The sequence below is a fragment of the Trifolium pratense genome, linkage group LG7 (assembly GCF_020283565.1).
Source record: "Trifolium pratense cultivar HEN17-A07 linkage group LG7, ARS_RC_1.1, whole genome shotgun sequence".
NCBI lineage: Eukaryota > Viridiplantae > Streptophyta > Magnoliopsida > Fabales > Fabaceae > Trifolium > Trifolium pratense.
In genome coordinates, this window is record NC_060065.1 from 55196467 (window position 1) to 55217995 (window position 21529).

Below are 21529 nucleotides of genomic sequence, written 5' to 3' on the forward strand. Positions count from 1 at the left end.
TTACAATATATTGTAAAGACGTTACTTACTGAAAGAAATGTTTGAACATGCAAAATATTTCTCTAAAAATAAGCTACATACACATATGCCGGTTACAAAGTAATTGATATACATTAAAAATAATGAGTAAAAAATAGAGTACAATATTTATCAATAATAGTATAATTTTTTTTTATAAATATGATTTAAACCAAAAATACATATATGAATAACAATTTTTTTTTAATAAGTAAACTTTATAATTGATAAACACCAGCAAAAAAAAAAAGAATAACACTTGATTATTTATATTACAAAAATTAAAACAAACTAATTATACGATCAACACATATTTCCTCATAACAAATAGAGTATACAGGATCAAATCGTAAATACATGTTACAAAGATAGATGAATGATATTTTGGCTTCTTTAAAAAAATAGTTTAAAAAGAAAGATGAATAATGTTTGACTTTAGAGAAAAAAATGATTTCTCTTTTTTATTTTGAATCCTCTTGTCGATAGTCTTGTCTCCCGTGTACGTCTTCTATTAGTTTTAGGAAATCAATGCACAATTAGTATGTCCTTCAAACCACCACCAAGTGTCTCACTGTCGCAAAAAAATACGGAGTATACATAAGAGTTATGGAAAATTAGAGGAAAGGACAATGATTACAAATAATATATAATTTTTTTTACTGCAACAAATAATATATAGTTAGCACAATAAAAACAAAACATTAAAATATTTAGAAAAATATGTTAAAGACATGCAACCATTTTTTGTAGCGCTATAAAACTCGAAATAACAGGTATCGAAGTTGTATATATTCCTGAAATTTTTTTTTTTGGAATAACACTATTATGGAAGTGCACCGTCCCGAAGTTGTATATATTCCTGCAAAAAAACAAACAAAACATTAGTCAATTATGCTTTAGGATGAAATTACAAATTAAGTGAGAAAACATGCAAAAAGAAAAAAACTTAGAAGGAATATCAGAATGATGTGAGGAATGTTGTGAGTTGTAATATTTATAGCAAAAAATACCATCAATCTTATCAAATATTTCTAAAATTAACTAATGAGAATTAATTACAATTCTTTTGGACTTGATAATGTAACTTTTTTTGTTTGACGTGATTTTTTTTTATTCCAATATATTTTATTTCTTATTATGATAATGATGCTTTTAAAATACATTTATGAAGAATTTTAATAGTTTGTTGACCAATATTTTTAAATATGTCTATATATGGAGATGTAATAAAGTCTATTTTTTATTTATTTATAATCATTTGCATGATTTTCCTTTTTTAAGAATCCCCTTTGCATTGCATTCAGTCAAAGAGAGAATCCCTTTTTCATGATTTTTTGTTTTTGGTCATGACCCTTTTCATGACTTCTATTTTTTATTTCTTATAATTCTTTAATTAGATTTTTATAAATCATTCAAATTAGACTTTTTTATTAATATTTTTGAAATGTGAAAGATTTAAAAAATAATTTTTTTTTACTAATTTTTTTGAAAATATAAATGTTATACTTGATTATATATTAATTATATATTCAAAAATAAAACATTACCTCCCATAAAAACTATTATAAGTGCTTATTATATTACCTCCTATAAAAATAAAACATTACCTCAATAACAATTCATAAAAAAATATCTTTACATTATTTTTTATTTTGCTTATTTTTTAATATATAGAATAATACAATATTTTTAAATTAAATTATAATACGAATTTTTTAAAATAGTAAATATTAATTTTATTACGAAATTTAAACGTTTCATATTCTAAAATATTTTAAAATAGTAATCAAAATCAAAATAATTTTAAAAATAGATCATTTTTTAAAAAAATGTTGAGGCTAAAAAGTACAATCAAAATAGATCATTTTACAAAATCTATTATTTTTATTTATTAGTTTGGGAGTTTCTCTCTCCATTAAATAAAATCACTAAATTATTTTGAAGTAAAAAGATGAAAATCATTAAAGAATGGCTAAGAGAAAGTATAATAATGACACGTCAGATAGAGAAGCATTGGAGAATGCCACGCATGCGTAGGATGAATGTGATATTGCCACGTTAGAAAATTGCATGGAGAGAGAAACTCTCAAACTAATAAATAATAGATATTCCCTCAGTCTTATATTATAAATAAAAAAAATTCATATTTATTAAAAAAAAATGATAATTTGAAGTATGATTTTTTTATATTTCTATTGAAATACGTATTATGGAAAAATGTAAAAAAAATTGATTGGTTATTATGGGGAAAAGAAGAAAAAAAGAGTAAATTAAATGTAATTTGTATTAGATTTTATGAGAATAAGTAAAATTAAATCTTAAAAATGATAAAACTTAATTGTTTTTGCTTATAATTTGAGGAAAAAAATATTTTTTTTTACTTATAATATATATATTTTATTACGTTTTTGCATATAATATAAGACGGAGGCCGGAGGGAGTATGCATGTCAAATAAAATCAAAATTATAGATAGAAATTTAATTTTTTTTATTGGTTGAAAAATTTAGTTTACTAGTTTTCTATTCAACTTTGAAAGTTGTCTTTTATTCTTCTTTGTTTGCCTTTTATTTATTTTTTTAATGGTGTGTTTAGTTTGCGAAAAAGAAAAAAAGAAAAGAGAAAAAATGAATATATTTGAACTAAACTTTAGTCCAAATACATTTATTAGTTTCCGTGTTTTTCTCACTTTGTCGCAAACCAAATTCACCCACGAAAAATTTGTTCTTTATTACTACCTCCGTCCCAAAATATAGGAGTTATTTTGACTAAACGACACTATTCATTTATTTTGTTTTGACCGTATTTTTTAATAATATAAAGATATAAATATTAGCATATCAGATTTTGTTTGATTTGTTTTAACGAGTACTTTCAAAATATCAAGTTTTTATAATTTTTACTAATAGATAATTAAAAACATTAGTGATCAAAATTGTGCATTAACATAAGTGTATTAATCAAAGACTTAATTAGTCTTTTGGTCCCTTAAAGATATTTTAGGTTTCGCAATGGTCCCTTAAAGAAAAAAAAGGTCAGAATTGGTACCTTAAAGACACATATGTTTCTCAATTGGTCATTTTCGTCAATTTTTTACAAAAAAACGTTAGTTTTAGTAGACTGAATTGTGGATGTCATTAAGTGTAAGTGGTCCATCAAAAACCTTATTAATTTTTAAAATTTTAACCATTGGAATTTTTTGTTATATTTGGAGTTAAATTTTAACGGAAATGAGCAATATGACAAAAATATATGTCTTTAAGGACCAATCCGGACCTTTTTTTTCTTTAAGGGACCATTCCGAACTTTTTTTCCCTTAAGGGACCATTATAAAACCTAAAATATCTTTAAGAGACCAATAAACTAATTAAGCCTTAATCAAACTAGCTTTTATATTTTGGGACATTGCAGGATCAGAAGGAATATGGAACGTTGGAAACAAACAGGCATGAGGCAGGTACGTTTTTAAATAGCAAGTCATTTCATAGTTTCATATATACACGCATTTCCATTTGTGGAAGATTCCTATTTTCAGGGTTTTCTTTTCATCTTCTTACTCATTCACTCCATTTTCTCCTCTGCTTTTCACCATCAACATTGCTCACAAATTCAATCCTTCAAGCACGAGGTAACAGTACTATCATTCATTTCTGCTATTTCATTGTTTATTGTGTATTTATACTCTAAATCTGCTTCATAATTGCGTTTTTCCTTTTTAGCATTACTTTGATTCAGCTTAATAATCATCATCTACTTTTACGTTTTAATAATGATGCAGAGATACTCTTCCGATTAGGTGTGTTCCAATGTTGGACATGCGTCAGTGTGTGACACTGACTGACACTGACATATATGATTAAATTGAATTGTTGAGTAAACTATAAAATTGGTCTCTCTCTCTACACCGTTAAATGGATATTATCATCACACAATTTAAGTGTCACGTAGTCGATGGTCAATTTAAAACAGTGACTATTTTATAAAAAAAAGGGTAAAGAAGATAAAGACTAGTTTGACGGTAAGTTGAAAATATGTGGAATTATTTTGATAGAAAGTGGATGAAGACAGAGATTTATTTGACCGAAAGTGAAACAAATGTTCACAGAGGGCTAAATTGAGAAATGTTTGAAAGAGACAGACTAATTTGAGATATTGAAAGAGTCGGGACCTATTTGAGAGCGAGTTACAAAGATAGACCAATTTGGTAGTTTACTCTTGAATTATTTCCTTCTTTTCATATTATTATCGGTGCCAAGCTGCCCGTATTCGTGTTGTATCTGGTGTCGTGTTTGCAACCATGCTTCATAGGTTTTATACTCTTATCTAAATCATAATAGGGTTTTTCCTTTTTAGCAGTACTGTTTGTAGCTATTTGTGTTGCTCAATCTTCGGAGTTGATTTTATGATTTTAATGTTAGTCATCACTGTATGTAGCTATTTGTGTAACAATTTCTTTGGAGTTGATTTTATGATTTTCATTTTCAGATGCATCGAAAATCAGAACATACTCGCGAGTCTGATTTGCAGTACTATGAACGTAGATATTACAATCACTTGAAGGATGGTTACTATAGGTTGAAAATCTCAGGTTCAACATATAGATGTCCATTCTGTAACAACAAGGATTATTACTCTTTGAGTGTGCTTCTGAGACATGCTTCCAGAATAACCGGTGACTCGCGCGAGACAATAAAGGAAAGTGCTAAACACTCTGCACTTCAAAGGTACATTGGTAAAGACAAGTCACCTGCTGTTAAAGCAACTTGTAAAGATAAGTTACCTGCTTTGAGTGTTTCTATTGATAAGGATAGTTCACATAATGTTAACATTGCTGAGAACCAGTCACCGAATGAGATTGTTGCTGGTGATGAATTGTTTGTCTGGCCATGGATGGTAATTCTGGCAAACAATGTTACCACATTTGACCCGAAGAGCGGAAAGCGTGTTGGAAAGAAACATAATGAAATTAAGGAGGAGCTGCTCTTGAAAGGGTTTCAGCCGGTGAAAGTTACTGCGCTGTGGAACCATAACGGACAAACACCTTTTGCAATTGTTGAATTTGGAAAAGAGTGGGATGGTTTCCACAATGCTATGATGTTAGAAAGGCGCTTTCAAGCAGATCATTGTGGTAAGAAAGATTACTTGAATTTACGGCAGCAGGATCGAGGAGATAGACTCTTTGGGTGGATGGCACGTGGTGACGACTATAATAATGTTAGGGATATATTTGGGAAACACCTCCGGGATAACGGGGATTTGAAAACTGTTTCTGGAAAAGAAGCCGAGGACGATAGGAAAGCAAAGAAGCTTGTCTTTGGCTTGGCGAATACTTTAATGCTGAAGAACAGGGAATATGAACAGACAGCAAGCAAATATCACGAGGCTAGTCAATACCTAACGAAAGTAATGGTTGAAAAAGAGGAGATGGTTGAACATTTTAATAACGGTATGCTGATGCTTAAATTGAATTGTTCTAATTAATATTGATATATCTATCTTTTGAGTGTAGCTTACAGTCTGTTGCATTTTGGAATGATTTGTTGTAGTTGATGTGAATTTTTAATATTTCATGGTAGCTAAGTCCGTTTCACATTTTTCCATTAGAAATAAGAAAGATACGGCAGGATGAACGCAATTATCTGGAGAATTTGTTTAAGGATCACGAAAAAGCTAGGCTGAGACTAGAAGCTCGGAGGAATGAACTTATGTCCCGTGAAAAGGATTTGCAGAAGCGTAAAGCAGATAATCATAATGAGAGAACTAAGCTATATCATGACAAGAAAAAAGTAATTTATTTTGGTTCTTTGAATTTATGGTGGCAATGCTAATAATTTTTCTTTTTAACAATCTCTTAAACACACTTTTTCTGAAGAATGAGATGGCAATAGCGGAGCAACAAAAGGCTGATGAACAAATGATGCATTTGGCTGAAGAACACAAGGCATAAATCTCATATTCCTTTTATCGTAAGTATTTAATTCAGTTACTTGCATCATTTAAGTTTTGAGTACTTTTTTTGGTTTGAATGTTGCAGAAAGCAAAAGAGAAATTTCACAAGAAAATTCATGAACTGGAGAGAGGACTTTTTTTTTTGAAAACTTGGTATCCGGTCTTAGGACCGAACTGGAGAGAGGACTTGATGCAAAACAAGCATTGGAATTGGAAATTGAACAGCTGAGAGGAGCTTTCCAAGTAATGAATCACATTGGAGAGACTGATCTGGAAGAGAAGAAAAAACTGGAGGCAATAAAAATGGATCTGAAAGAAAAGGAAGAGAAATTTGAAGCCGAGGAAGCTCGTTATCAAAAACTGGTTGTTCAGGGGCTCAAAACTAATGCCGAGTATCAAGATGTCCGCAAAGAGTTAATAAGTGTAAGTATCTTTCTAACATATAAATGTAAATATTATTATGATGTTAATAGGTCTTTTTTCCATCAACTCATCTAATAGTGTGAATATCAACTTTATAATGTATTCTGTAACTAGTCTCTTATAAAATCATGATAGATTTTCGATTCGTATAAATTGCCTTGTAAAACTTAAGCAGAAATGTCTTCTCTGAGAGGAGCCTAGTTCTGTGGGTGGAAAGGGATTCATCCCTTTTTGCAGTTTAATTTCATTACCATCAATAATATTCAGCTATTTCCCTTCTGTGTGTTTGAGATTGCGTTCGCATCAGTCTTTGTTTACATGTATTTACAATGGTCAATACAAAATGTTCGACATTTTAACCTTAGTTTCTATATCCTCGGAATTACAATTTTTCAACATATCATATCCTACAATGTGAATCATGTGATTGCTTGTTTAAACTGTCTATTTGCTCTCCAGTTGTTTGCGTCCAAAGATGATGATATTGATACATAATGTTTCACATTTTAGAAGAAAATTGGTAGAATCAGGTCAGGTCTATGAAATGAACATATTTTATTTTTACATTTTTAGTTAATATGTCATGTTTTTTCATAATGGTTCAATCATAGGGTATTCGATGCCTAAACCTAGAGAAAAATATGTTCAGCTAGTTTGTTGCTGTTGTTTTGCTGCCATGATTTCATTGTTTGTTTTGTTGACATAACTCTTTTTCTTTGTTGACAGTGGATTGGCTCCCCAAATGCTCGAGCCACAATTTCAGTGAAAAGGTTGGGCGAACTTGATCGTAAGCCATTTTTGGAATCAGCTAAGAGAAAGATTTCTGCTGAAGTGAATGCGAAAGCAGCAACTAAGAGAGAACTTTTCGAGGAAGCGAAAGTGAAAGCAATCCTGTGGTGCTCACAGTGGGAAGAATATCTTAGGGATCCTGACTGGCATCCTTTCAAAATTATAACTGACAAAGAAGGGAACTCCAAGGTACAATACAATGACTTCCATAACTTCAACTGTGACCGTAACTTCAAGTTAAAGTTAATACTTTTCTCAATTTAGAAGCTGATTCTACTACTCGAATGTGTGACACTCCTTTAGAAATATGTATCCCCTAAAAATAGAATGCATCATTTCTTAATGATTACAATGCATGGTATGCTATTTGGCATGTTTCTTCTCTGATGTTAGATATATAATGCAGGAAATTTTAGGCGAAGAAGATGAAAAGCTGAGAAGTTTGAAGGATGAGTTTGGAGATGAGGTGTATGATGCAGTAGTTACAACTCTAAAGGAGTTAAATGAGTACAATCCTAGTGGTAGGTACCCAATATCGGAACTATGGAATCATAAAGAAGGAAGGAAGGCTATATTGAAGGAGGGTGTTTCCTGTTTAGTGAAGAAATACAAGAAACTTAAATCAAATAAGCGACAGAGATCAAATAAGCGAAAGAGAGCTTGAGGCTTCATTTGGGCGGTAATTAAGAACTTAGAATTAGAATTATATGCAGAAAATTTAATATAAATTTCAGCTCTAACAGACTTGGTACCGCTCAAAATTATATTGCTGTTTGTTGGTGGTGATACTTGGTATAATTGTTATATATATTCACAACGTTTTCTCTACTTTTCCATGGATACCATGTTTCATAACATATAATGCTAATATCATATATACATTTTTAGCGGATAATGTGAGTATGACTTTTGGGTTAAAACTTTAAAACGAGTTGATGTTTGAAATTGTCGATATTGGAGTATATGTCGAAAAATTATTAAGGCGAGTATATGTTTGAAATTGTTGATATTCGATTCGGTTTCAATCTTTCCCTTCGATCCCGGTGGATTTTTCGTATGTCAGTGATTTACAGTGCTTTCCTATTGCAATATCGAACTCAGTTCTGCATAATTGTTGAAGTTGCAATCACTACTGTTCTTGTCATTACTTTCCCTCAGTAACAATAGCTGATGTTTAGTCTATTATGGTTTGTCCTTGTTACTAGTTTGCCTACAGCCCTGAATATTGAAGACAAATTTTGGGTTCGTTGTTGGAAGCTTTTGATGAAGATTTATACATGGTTTGATGAACTCTTGGCTTAGTGTTTGTGACTTTCTGATATTGAAGACAGTTTTGGATTATGTGTTGGCTGCTACAATATTGAGAGCTATTAGTGTTGCAATTATTGTTATTGTTATTACATTTGGAGATCATGCTCTACTGGTCTCAGTCATTTGATATACATGGTTTGGATTCTAACATATGCATAGTAGCTGGTGTTGAAGGAAAGTTTGTCGCTTAGCGAGACTTGCCTCATGCTGAAACTATATATATCAATGGCAATTGCATCTACATTTTGACATCCCTGTGCAGCATTGCATTATATGATGAGTTTGTTCAGGTTCATTTTTCTTGCTGTAACATTTGGAAAAGGATGGTATGCTATTGGTATTGTTTAGACGATTCAACTAAGACATTAGGGATGGCAACGGACGCCCATGGGTGCGGGTTTGACACTTACCAAACCCACACCCGAAATCATCACCCAAACCCAAACTCAAAGGATGTTCGGGTGGCAAAACAACACCCACGTCCACACCCATTGGGTTCGAGTTTTTTCCACCCAAACCCGTAGCACATTTGAAAATAATTTGCAAATTTAAGAAATTGAATTCCAACATAGACTTTGAATTAAATTACAACTAAAATTAAGGTCTTCCAACGAAATTCAAACATAGACTTTCAAGAAATTACAACATAGACTTTCAAGAAATTAAATTACAACTAAAATTTAAGGTCTTCCAACGAAATTGAGGGAGACTATGGGGGTAATTAGGTAATTGTAAAATATTTCAGGTGGGTGTATGGGTTTCGGCCTTCGGGTGTGGGTTTGACTAATACCAAACCCACACCCATATTATCGGGTGTCACCCGAACCCAAACCCAGTCAAATCGGGTTTCGCCCGTTGACTTGGGTTTGGGTTCGGGCGGGTCTCTCGGGTTTGAGTTTTTTTGTCATCCCTATAAGACATATAGGTTGAAATCAAACCTATAAAATCGGGTATTGTCTCATTAACAAATGTTTTGGGAAGCATATAGGTTGAAATCAAACTTGTCCTTATAAAAAGCATATTTTTTATTTTTAGCTACAACTGACTGACGGGTTTATTTAACAATTAGCTAATGTTATGTATTTCTATCTACGCCAAATGGTTCCTAGCTCAGTCCAATCACAGTCAGATCCTTGTTGCTGGCAAGCTCCGGCGAAGCCATCCGACATTCCAACTTCCACCACTATTTCAACATCTAAACCACACCCGTTAAAGGACTCGACTCAACAACATTAGAACAAACTCACAAATTCACTATCCCTTTTACGCTCGAGTGATCTATAGGTCCAAAATATGGTCCAAATACATCCACTTTCGTCGACCATATTTTGCTTATATTTTGGGACGGGGGGAGTACAAGTTTAGAGAAGGTGAACTGTAACCAAATCATTCTCAAAGAGTATAATGTCATCTTACACAATTTGGAAAGTTGTATGAGTTTTTCTTTTCTTTTCTTTCATTCCTATCAATCTAATGCCTATATATGCATTTGAAATTATGTAGTAGTTATTATAATTATTACAATGCATATTTTGGAGAGCTTGTCTTAACTATACACAGTTTAGTTAACACTAAAATTGAACGAAGCTATGCAACTATTGCATATTTATGTGAATGGAAGAAACAATCTATAGTTTAATTATTTTTTCGAGTCCTATTTATATCTAGTGTGACAAACATTTACTCCTTCGACATTTAACCAAGACATTGAACTTAATGAGTTTCTTTAAAATGAAATCTCTTTCCTTTGAGAACTTATCCAAAAAAAAAACTATATTTAAGAACTTGTTAAGTGTCATTTTAGATCAATACACACATGTCAATGCAAAATTTTGGTCAATAATATATTTAATTATCTATTATAAAAAATTATAAAAATTATATATTTTAAAAATACTCGTTGCGATAAATTGAACATGTTATATGAATAGTGCTCACAATTCTCAATTTTTTTTGGTAGTTAGCATTTCCATTTAGCATTCATTACCCTTGAATATTTCATTCATTTCATATTTTCATATATGCACGCCTTTTCATATTTGTGGAAGTTCTTATTCATAGGGTTTTCTTTTCATCTTCTTTCTCTCTCTCTCACTCATTCTCACCCTTCAGGCTTGCTTGTCAAAGCGCATTCTTCAACCACAAAGGTAACACTATCATTTCTACTATTTAATTGTTTATTGTCTATTTATACACTATTCAGCTTCATATATAATTGCGTTTTTTCTTTTTAGCATAACTTTGATTGAGCTTAATGATCATCTAGTATTTACTTTCCTTTTGCATATTGCTTCATTTTGCATATATAACTTCTTTGGAGTTGATTTTATGATTTTCATTTTAGTCATCATTGTATGCAGTTATTTGTTGTGTTGCTATTTCTTTGAAGTTCATTTTATGATTTTCATTTTTCAGATGTATAGAATATCTGAACATACTCGTCACGAGTCTGATTTTGAGTACTACAAGCGTAAATATTACAATGACTTGAAGGATGGTTACTCAGGTTCAACATATATTATCAAGGGTGCGTTTGTTACAGATTATTGCATTATAAGACATCATAGTGACTAGTAGACATCAGAGAGACATCTAGTAGCACTAATCGTATACCTCTTTGCTCATATATATAATATATATAAAAAAAAGGTACAAAGTGGGGGACCAAACCTTACCCATATAAAAAAAAAAGGAACAAAACCAAAATTAGGGAGACTATCCCTAAACTAGTCCTCAATGAGAGGACATGAGACAAGGCTTCCCACAAAAGAAAACCTCTAGATCAATCGAACCCAAGAGAAGTTGACTAGCCATACTTCCAAAAAAAAATCTATTTTTTAGAAAATCTATTTTTTCTTTAAAAAAAATCACATTTATCTTTTTAATAGTGTTTGTTTTAGATTTTTTAGAAAATCGTTTTGTTAAAAAAATCATTTTTAGACTTGAAATGAGTCCTAATAACTTTTTTTTTAAAGAAAAAGGTATTTAGGTGTAGGGGCTTAGAAAATGATTTTTTAGATAGTAAACAAACATAAAGTAGTTTAAGATTTTTTAAAAAATCCCTAAAAAAAATCTCTAGATTTTTTCAAAACAAAATCATTTTTTTTTAAAGCTTAAACAAACACACCCTATATCTATCCTTTTAGTGTAGCTTAAATTCATTTTTGAATGTTTTTTTGTAGTTGATGTGAAATTTTAATATTTCATGGTCCCTGACTACCTGAGTTTATTTCACATTAGAAATAAGCAGGATGTGGCAGGTTGAACGCGAATATCTGGTGAATGTGGCTAAGGATCATGAAAAAACTAGGCTAGAATTGGAAGCTCGGAGGAATGAACTTATGTCCCATGAAAAGGATCTGCAGAAGCGTCAAGCCGATAATCATAATGAGATAGATAAGCTATTTCTTGAGAAGAAACAGGTAATTTATTTTGGCTCTTCAAATTTATGGTAGCAATGCTAATAATTTTTCTTATAACAATCTCGTAAACACTTTCTACGATTGGTCTATTTCTTATAATTTGAATGCGTTTCTTTGAAAGTGATCAATTTACATGACAACTAAATCGGCTTCTTAAGAAATGAACCAATCACTAAAAGTGTTGTTAGCATTCCTTAATGTATGTACCATTTGGTGTTTTGTGTCAAATTACGTACACTAATCTCTCTTATTTTTATACTTTATGACGGATTAAATCTGTTCGTCATCTTGTTTTTTGCAGAATGAGATGGCAATAGCAGAGCAAAAAAAGGCGGATGAACAAATGATGCATTTGGCCGATAAACACAAGGCACAAATTTCGTTTTCCTTTTATCTAAAGTATTTAATTCAGTTACTTGCATCCACATAAGTGTTGAGGACTCTTTTGGTTTGAACGTTGCAGAAGGAGAAAGAAAAACTTCACAATAAAATTCATGACCTGGAGAGAGAACTTGATGAAAAACATGGATTGGAATTGGAAATTGAACAGCTGAGAGGAGCTCACAAAGTAATGAAGCACATCGGAGAGACTGATCTGGAAGAGAAGGAAAAACTGGAGGCAATCAAAATGCATCTGCAAGAAAAGGAAGAGGAATTGGAAGTTGTGGAAGATCTTAAACAAATGCTGGTTATTTGGGAGCGCAAAATTAATGACGAGTTGCAAGATTCCCGCAAAAAATTAATAAGTGTATGTATCTTTCTCAACATATAAATCTAAATATATCTTTTTGCCATCAACTCATCCAATGGTCTGAATATCAACTTTAGAATGGCTTTTACTCAAGTAACTCTTTTTCTTTGTTCACAGTGGATTTGCTGCTGCCCAGATGCTCGAGCCACAATTTCAGTTAAAAGGATAGGCGAACTTCCTATTAAGCCGTTTTTTGATGCAGCTAAGAGAAAGTTTTCTGATGAAGCGCATGTGAAAGCAATGGAGTGGTTTTCGAAGTGGGATGAACATATTAGGGATTGCAGCTGGCTTCCTTTCAAAATTGTAATCGACAAAGAAGGGAACTCCAAGGTACAATACAACGACTTCAAATGTGACCGTAACTTTAAGTTAAAGTTAATATTTTTTGCAATTTAGAGGCTTATGCTACTACTTGAACTTGTGACCGAAACTTCAACTGTTGTGTTGAGACACTTCTTTGGAAATATATATCCCCTAAAAATATAATGCATTGTTTCTTAATGATTACAAAGCATTGTATGCTATTGGTATTGTTTAGTGTTGAAGATACAGAAAATTGCCATCGTTAGCAATTTTTTGGTGTGGTTCTTCCTTTGATGTGAACTGCATGGACCATGATCTAATATATGTTAGTTATATCACGCAGGAAATATTAGACGAAGAAGATGAAAAGCTGAGAAGTTTGAAGGGTGAGTTTGGAGATGAGGTGCATGATGCAGTAGCTACAGCTCTAAAGGAGTTAAATGAGTACAATCCTAGTGGTAGGTACTCAATACCGGAACTCTGGAATCATAAAGAAGGAAGGAAGGCTTCATTGAAGGAGGGTGTTTCCGATTTAATAAAGCAATGGAAGCAATCGAGATCAAATCAACGAAGGAGAATTTGAGGCATTATTTCAGTGGTAAGAACTTAGTATTAGACTTATATGCAGAAAATTTAATATAAATTCTAGCTTTAACAGACTCTCCGGCTCAAATTATATCTCCGGATGGTGATGGTGATACTTCGTTTAATTGTGATATATAATGTAATATCATATATACTATTTTAGCAGATAATGTGAGCATTTTAAATGTTTTTGAAAATATTTAGTTATAAAAAATTGTAAAACAAGTTGGTCAGAAAAAAACTTCTATAAATTGAAGTCAAAATGAAAATTTGTTGTCTAGGAGGTGCGTTTAGGTTCCAAACTTTTTTCCACAATTTATTTGTTGTTTTCCATTGTTTGATTTTGGCCTTTGGAATAGCCATACATAAAGAATGTACATGCCATCTCTGTTGTCCTTGTCCACCCACATTGGTTGTTGATCTTTCTCATTAGGATGTTCAATAAGAATTTGATATATCATCTCTCGATCGATAGCAAGGAATTTTGTCCACATCAACAAGGTCCCTAACCGATAAGATCTTTGACTCTAGAGGCTTTCGTGTTACAACTTTAAACTCGAATCTGATGGGGGAATCCAATTGTCTTCCCAAATGTTGATGTTTTTGCCATTTTTTATTTTCGAACAAGTTCATTTTTTATGATCCATTTAGCTTTTATAGCAACTAGCTGTTAATGAATGTTGCTGAGATATAATCCTTAAGCTTTGTTTTGCCAACATTGATTCACCAAAACTCTGAAAGTTCTGAATCCTATTGGTTTTTGGTAAGCACAGTTTTCCTCACTTTGTCCACTGGTGATCTACATTGGTCATTTATTTGACACAGTAAATATGTCAAATATGCTTTGAGTGCCTAATTTGTTTGACACGAAAGTTACCTCCAATTATTTTTCAAGTTATGCGCCCTCTCTTATTCTTGCAAGTTTAGAGAAAGTCGTTAATCGGTTAATGTATGTATATGTCGTGGTGAACGGTTAAAAAACCCGAGAAAGACAAAGCATGACAATCCGAGTGGGGAACTAAGCCAGTGGCGCTACGAACACTTTCAACCTTTTAGAATCCGAACTAAATTATGATATAAGATGTTCGGATTCTTTACTTCTAGGATCTAACTAAATCTTAAACAAATGGATTGTGACAATTTACCCCCAATTAATAATATGTCCATGACATGAAAATATTTTATGGCTTCTCTTGACAAGTTAAACATTATTGATCATGTTCCATTCTCAAGATTATAAGATATTATTCACTGCCTACAAAAATAATTAGATCTTGCAAATAACTATTCCATCTGGGGTAAAAAAAATGAACTACTATGGGTGAAGTACATGCATGCAAAAAAAAGTTATAAATAAAAATTTTAAATTTTTTGTACCGTTTGAAAATTTACTTTATAAGATTTTTATTCAAATTTAGAACTTGTCATTTTTTTAAAATGGAAGTTTGTTTTTTATTAACAGTATTTTATTTTTTCTGTTTTTGCACAATTATTAATTTTTTTTTATTTTCTATTTAAGTTAAATTAGTTAATCAGTCAAAGCAAAAATCTGAAATTCAATAATAAACTTTAAGCCACTAGATTTGGTCTAGTGGTGTGGGGTTTATGTAATATGTTCGATTCTCAGCTCATTGTAAATAAAAAAAAAATAAAATAATAAACTTTAAGAAAATTAGATAGTTTTTGTTTGCTTTTATTACGTTTGAAAAAAACTTGATTGTGATTCTACTAGTATGTCTTTGTAAGAGAAAAAACACCGAGTTATGATCATCTCCCTTTCTATTCTCCATTTTTTCTCTTCATTTATAGAGTTTTGAAGAGTTTTTCTACCAAAAAAAATAGTTTTGAAGAGTTTTATGATATATATATATATATATATATATATATATATATATATATATATATATATATATATATAAAATTATTGACTCCACTAAATGTCACATCATTGCATTTATATTCCAAAAACTTTAGTAATGGCAAAAATGGAAAAAGCAAAAATTGTAAAGTATCCTAACTCAAAAACACCATACTCTTGGATCAATTTATTCTGCCCGATGAATCAGAAGGTGTAGAACAAGCCACTTGTACATCAATTTTTACTTTTATCATCTTTAAAAATTTAGTAATTAACACAAACAAAGGATTCACGTGGCTTATTCTGCAGCCTTTGATTTATCATACAGACGAAATTGATCCACAATACCTTTCCCAAATAAGACACACAAAATCCCAATCCAACTATAGAACGTTTGAAACTAACTTCTTTGCTTGCGTCGTTGCTCAGCACAGTACACAGAAACGAAGCACAGCACGCGGTAGTACTAACGAAAAATGTAATGCAATGCAGCAACAACGAATTCGTATTCGTACAAATCAAAACCAACTCTCTTCTTATCCAAATACTATCAAACGATACCGTTTCATCCTTTTATTACTATATTATACTACTGTAACAAGAATTTGTTTATTTTTTTTTCTTATTTACAAATAGTACAAATTTTCCATTTCATATTTTCATTTCATACACTAATTTCAGTTTCTGGAACATTCTTTTAGGGTTTTCTTCTCATCTTCTTACTCATTCACGCCATTTTCTCCTCTGATTTTCACCATCATTATTGCTCACAAATCGAATTCTTCAACCACAAGGTAACAGTACTATCATTTATTTCTACTGTTTCATTGATTATTGTGTATTTATACTTCATAATTGCGTTTGAACTTTTAAGCATTGCTTTGATTCATCTTAATAATCATCTGTTTCTACTGTTTCATGGATTATTGTGTGTTTATACTCTAATCATGGATTATTGTTTGTTTATAGTCTAAATCTGCTTCATAAGCATTGTTTTGATTCAGCTTAATAATCATCTATTTCTACTGTTTGATGGATTGTTGTGTGTTTATACTCTAACTCTGCTTCATAATTGTGTTTTTCCTTTTAAGCATTGCTTTGATTCAGCTTAATAATCATCTAGAGTTGATTTTGTGATTTTTTATTTTTTATTTTAGTCATCAGATCACTGTATGTAGCTATTTGTTGTATTGCTACTTCTTGAGAGTTGATTTTGTTATTTTCATTTTCAGATGTATGGAAATTCAGAACCTACTCGTGAGTCTGATTTGGAGTACTATGAGCGGAGATATTACAATGGCTTGAAGGATGGTTACTATAAGTTGGAAATCTCAGGCTCAACATATAGGTGTCCATTCTGTAGGAACAAAGATTATGACTCTTTGAGTGAGCTTCTGAGACATGCTGCCAGGATCATAGGTGACACACGTGAGACGGTTAAGGAGTGTGCTAAACACTCAGCACTTCAAAGGTACCTTGGTAATCACAAGTCACCTTCTGTTAAGACTTGTAAAGATAAGTTACCTGCTTTGAGTGTTTCTATTGATAAGGATAGTTCACATAATGTTGACATTGCTGCTGGTGATGAATTGTTTGTCTGGCCTTGGATAGTAATTCTGGCAAACAATGTTACTAAATTTGACCCGAAGAGCAGAAAGCATGTTGGAAAGAATCATAAGAAAATTAAGGAGGAGCTGATCATGAAAGGGTTTCAGCCGCTGAAAGTTATTGCACTGTGGAACCGTTATGGACAAACACCTTTTGCGATTGTTGAGTTTGGCAAAGAGTGGGATGGTTTCCACAATGCTGTGATGTTAGAAAGGAGCTTTATAGCTGAGCATTGCGGTAAGAAGGATTATTTGGATTTAGAGAAGCAGGACCGAGGAGATAGTCTCTATGGGTGGATGGCACGTGGTGACGACTATAATAATTTTAAGGACATATTTGGTAAACACCTCCGGGATAATGGGGATTTGAAAACTGTTTCTGGAAAAGAAGCTGAGGATAATAGGAAAGCAAAAAAGCTTGTCATCGGTTTGGCCAACACTTTGCTGATGAAAAACAAGGAATATGAACAGACAGCAAGCAAATTTCATGAGGCTAGTGAGACCCTAACAAAAGTAATGGTTCAAAAAGAGGAGATGCTTGAACTTTTTAATAAGGGTATGTTGATACTTATGTTGAATTAATTCTGGTTCTCATTATTATATCTATACTTTTAGTGTAGCTTACTGTCTGTTGCATTTTGGAATGATTTGTTGTAGTTGATGTGAATTTTTAAAATTTCATGGTATCTGACTCTGTTTCACATTTTTCCATTAGAAATAAGCAAGATGCGGCAGGTTGAACGTGATTATCTGGAGAATGTCTCTAAGGATCACGAAAAAGCTAGGCTGGAACTGGAAGCTCGGAGGAATGAACTTATGTCCCGTGAAAAGGATCTGCAGAGGCGACAAGCAAATAATCATACTGAGAGAAATAAGATATATCTTGAGAAGAAAAAAGTAATTTATTTTGGCTCTTTGAATTTATGGTAGCAATGCTCTAATAATTCTCTCTTTTTTACTCTTGAACACACTTTCTCTGATAGGTCTAATTAAAATTTGAACACATTTCTTTGAAAGTTATCAATTTACAGGACAAGTATATTGGCTTCCTGTAAAATGGACCAATCACAGAAAATATTGTTAGAATTGCTTAATGTATGGACCATTTGGTCGTGTCAAATTATGTACACCAATCCCTCTTAATTTTATACTTCATGACGGATTAAATCTATTCTTCACCTTGTTGTTTACAGAATGAGATGGCAATAGCAGAGCAAAAAAAGGCTGATGAACAAATGATGCATTTGGCTGAAGAACACAAGGCACAAATATCATTTTCCTTTTACCTATAATGTATTTTATTCAGTTACTTGCCTCCACTTAAGTTTTGAGGAGTCTTATGGTTTGAATGTTGCAGAAAGCAAAAGAGAAACTTCACAAGAAAATTCATGATCTGGAGAGGGGACTTGATGCAAAACAAGCTTTGGAATTGGAAATTGAACAGCTGAGAGGAGCTCTCCAAGTAATGAATCACATTGGAGAAACTGATCTGGAAGAGAAGAAAAAACTGGAGTCAATCAAAATGGATCTGCAAGAAAAGGAAGAGGAATTGGAAGGCGTGGAAGATCTTCAACAAACACTGGTTGTTCAGGAGCGCAAAACTAATGACGAATTGCAAGATGCCCGCAAAACTTTAACAAGTGTATGTATCTTTCTCAACATATAAATCTAAATATAATTATTATGATGTTAATGTCTTTTTGCCACCAACTCATCCAATGGTCTGAAAATCAACTTTAGACTGTCTTTTGCAATATCATGATAGATTGGTTATATGTTGAGAAGGATAAGTTCAGCTAGTTTGTTGCTGTTGTTTTGCTGTCATGGTTTCAATGTCTGCTATGATTTCATTATCTGTTATGATTTCATTGTTTGTTTTGTTCAAGTAATTATTTTTCCTTGTTCACAGTGGATTGGCCTCCCAAAGGGTAATGCAATAATTGCTGTGAAAAGGATGGGCGATATAGATATCAAGCCATTTGAGGAAGCAGCTGAGAGAAAGTTATCTGATGATGTGAATATGAAAGCAGCAACTAAGAGAAAACTTTCCTATGAAGTGAAATTGAAAGCAATTGAGTGGTGCTCACAGTGGGAGGAACATCTTAAGGATCCAAGTTGGCATCCGTTCAAAATTGTAATTGACAAAGAAGGGAACTCCAAGGTACAATCACTTACAGAATTATGTTATGTTAAACTTAATGTTAATCTGTTTTTCCTCTCAGTTTAGAGACTGGTTCTACAACTTGTAAATTTAACTGTTCTATTAAGAAAAGAAACTCCTCTGGATATATTTATTCCCTAAAAAATTTACGTGTCATTTCTTAGTGATTACATAGCATGTTATGCTGGTAGTATTGTTAAGAGATCTATTTAGCGAAAAATTGTTGGCTGCATAGTCGTTAACACTTATTTGGCATGTTTCTTTCCCTGACGTGGACTGCAAGGACTATGATCTAATATATGTTAGATATTTCATGCAGGAAATTTTAGATGAAGGAGATGAAAAACTGAAAAGTTTGAAAGAAGAGCTTGGGGATGAGGTCCATGATGCAGTAGCTACAGCTCTGAAGGAGATGAATGAGTACAATCCTAGTGGTAGGTACACAATACCAGAACTCTGGAATTTTAGGGAAGGAAGGAAGGCTTCGTTGAAGGAGGGTGTTTGCCATTTAATGAAGCAATGGAAGCTATTGAAACCAACTACTAAGCGAAAGAGAAATTGAGGCTTCATTTGGGCGGTAAGAGCTTAGAATTTGAATTGTCTGCAGAGAATTTAATTTAAATTGGCATTTGGCAGACTTTGGTACATCTCAAAATTATATTTCCAATGGTTGTTGATGCTTCATATTAGTAATGATACTTTCTTTAGGAGTTAAGTATGGTTGTTAGTTATATGCTAGTACTGATATCATAGTACTTTATTTAGGATATAAGTATGACTTTTGGGTTAAGACTTTTCATACAAGTTGAACTTTAAAATTGTTGATTACTGGTATGATATCATTGCTAGAACTGTTTTCTAACAATTAGCCAGAACTACTATATATTGATGTTCTATAGTCTATATACCAGTTCAATTCTCTAAAGTACTTCAGAGATTTACTTATCTCAAACTGTTATGACAGTAATTATAGTAAATATTATTCTCATAATTTTAGACATTAAATAGTGAAAGGAAAATGCTAGTTTTAGACTTCTAGCAATAAAAAATTCTCCAAGATATCGCGATAGAAAAATGTAACTGTAGCGGACCTTTGATATTTTTACTTATACCCGTAGAGAGATCTAATCCTCATAATTGATTCGTGATGTTTTAACAATAATAACTTTTGCCATAAATAGCAACACAGATAATGAAAATATAGCTAGCTAGATTTTTTTCCCCAAAATAATTTCTCAAATACTGCAATTGACGCCCATATTTTGCGTTAGGTTAGATTTATGGGTAACTAGAGTGTGTGCATTTAAGTCTCCATACCAAAAAAAACTATGTAAAAAAAGAAGAATGTATGCATTTAACCTTACCTTGCCTCTTGGCTCTTGTCCAGTTGGTGTAAAGTTAATCCTTGAACACTTTTGGATAGACCCGGTGCTCTCAGAGTCTCACGTTAGATTTCTAGCGTGATCGAGCCATACATGGCAAAAATGATCAGTTGTTCATTGTTAAAGAAAGGGTGTAAAAATAATAAATAAAACATCAATAATTATTATCTTTAACTCACTCTTCAATCTAGTTCAGGTTCTTTTCTTTATTTGACAAACAATCTAATTTAGTTTTTAAAATATATGAAATCTATCAATTAAGTTCATGTTAATATGTATATGTTAGAAACTAAACTGATAAATTTTTATATATTTTACATGCTAAATTGACAAATTTGCATATATTTTACGGATTAAATAAAAGTGAAAACGATAGTTTTATTCTAAATTAATCAAACGCCCCAACTTTAGGTTAAAATACAGACTTAGTTACCTGCAATACCAAACTGAGTGTGGTAGTAATTATCTCTAATTTAACTTTCCAAAAGGAAGTAGGTAATCAAAGTTATGTGTTGAATTGCATCCATAAATTTGTGGGTAGTTGCAGTTGGAGCCCTTGAATAATTTTGTACAGAGATATGGATGATTGAGAGGGGAAAATCATACTACTACATAAGAAGACCCCCAAGCTAACTTCAACAAAAGGTTCATTTTATAGGCCTTATACACTTGGCTTGGCTCACAACACAAATTTGCTACATTTACATGAGTCCAGTAATTGTGTTGAAGTAGCCATTTTTTTTTGACAAAGAAGTAGCCATTTTTTTTAAAAGTAATTTACTTGTTAGAATTCTACCCTTAGAGTGTATGAACTTACTTAACTAGCATTTCGAGTTCGAATATCGACTTGTGCATAGTAGCAACTTTATTTTATTTCATATACACTATTTGACTATTTGTAGTTGTAGTAGTTGGATTGTTAATTTGGCTAGATTGAATCTTCACAATTCTTCCAACAAACATTATACTAC

General features: G+C 32.0%; 3 protein-coding genes across 3 annotated transcripts; all 3 read left to right on the plus strand.

Moving 5' to 3' along the window:
• Window positions 1-3472: 3472 nt before the first annotated feature.
• Window positions 3473-8006, plus strand: LOC123898863 (factor of DNA methylation 4-like). Its single transcript, XM_045949886.1, has 7 exons — window positions 3473-3645; window positions 4503-5463; window positions 5622-5803; window positions 5890-5958; window positions 6052-6389; window positions 7116-7367; window positions 7585-8006. The coding sequence occupies exons 2-5, from the start codon at window positions 4503-4505 to the stop codon at window positions 6193-6195; spliced, it is 1356 nt and encodes a 451-aa protein (XP_045805842.1). The 5' UTR covers window positions 3473-3645; the 3' UTR covers window positions 6196-6389; window positions 7116-7367; window positions 7585-8006.
• On the plus strand, window positions 6213-13760 carry LOC123896661 (factor of DNA methylation 4-like). Its single transcript, XM_045947026.1, has 10 exons — window positions 6213-6389; window positions 7116-7367; window positions 7585-7764; window positions 8506-8601; window positions 10905-11016; window positions 11730-11911; window positions 12213-12281; window positions 12375-12659; window positions 12780-12992; window positions 13309-13760. Exons 1-10 carry the CDS (start codon window positions 6213-6215, stop codon window positions 13546-13548), a joined length of 1806 nt encoding a protein of 601 aa, XP_045802982.1. The 3' UTR covers window positions 13549-13760.
• A 2054-nt stretch (window positions 13761-15814) lies between these two features.
• On the plus strand, window positions 15815-20075 carry LOC123898862 (factor of DNA methylation 4-like). Its single transcript, XM_045949885.1, has 8 exons — window positions 15815-15868; window positions 16110-16202; window positions 16641-17571; window positions 17731-17912; window positions 18209-18277; window positions 18373-18657; window positions 18925-19176; window positions 19496-20075. The coding sequence occupies exons 3-8, from the start codon at window positions 16641-16643 to the stop codon at window positions 19736-19738; spliced, it is 1962 nt and encodes a 653-aa protein (XP_045805841.1). The 5' UTR covers window positions 15815-15868; window positions 16110-16202; the 3' UTR covers window positions 19739-20075.
• The last annotated feature ends 1454 nt before the right edge of the window (window positions 20076-21529 follow it).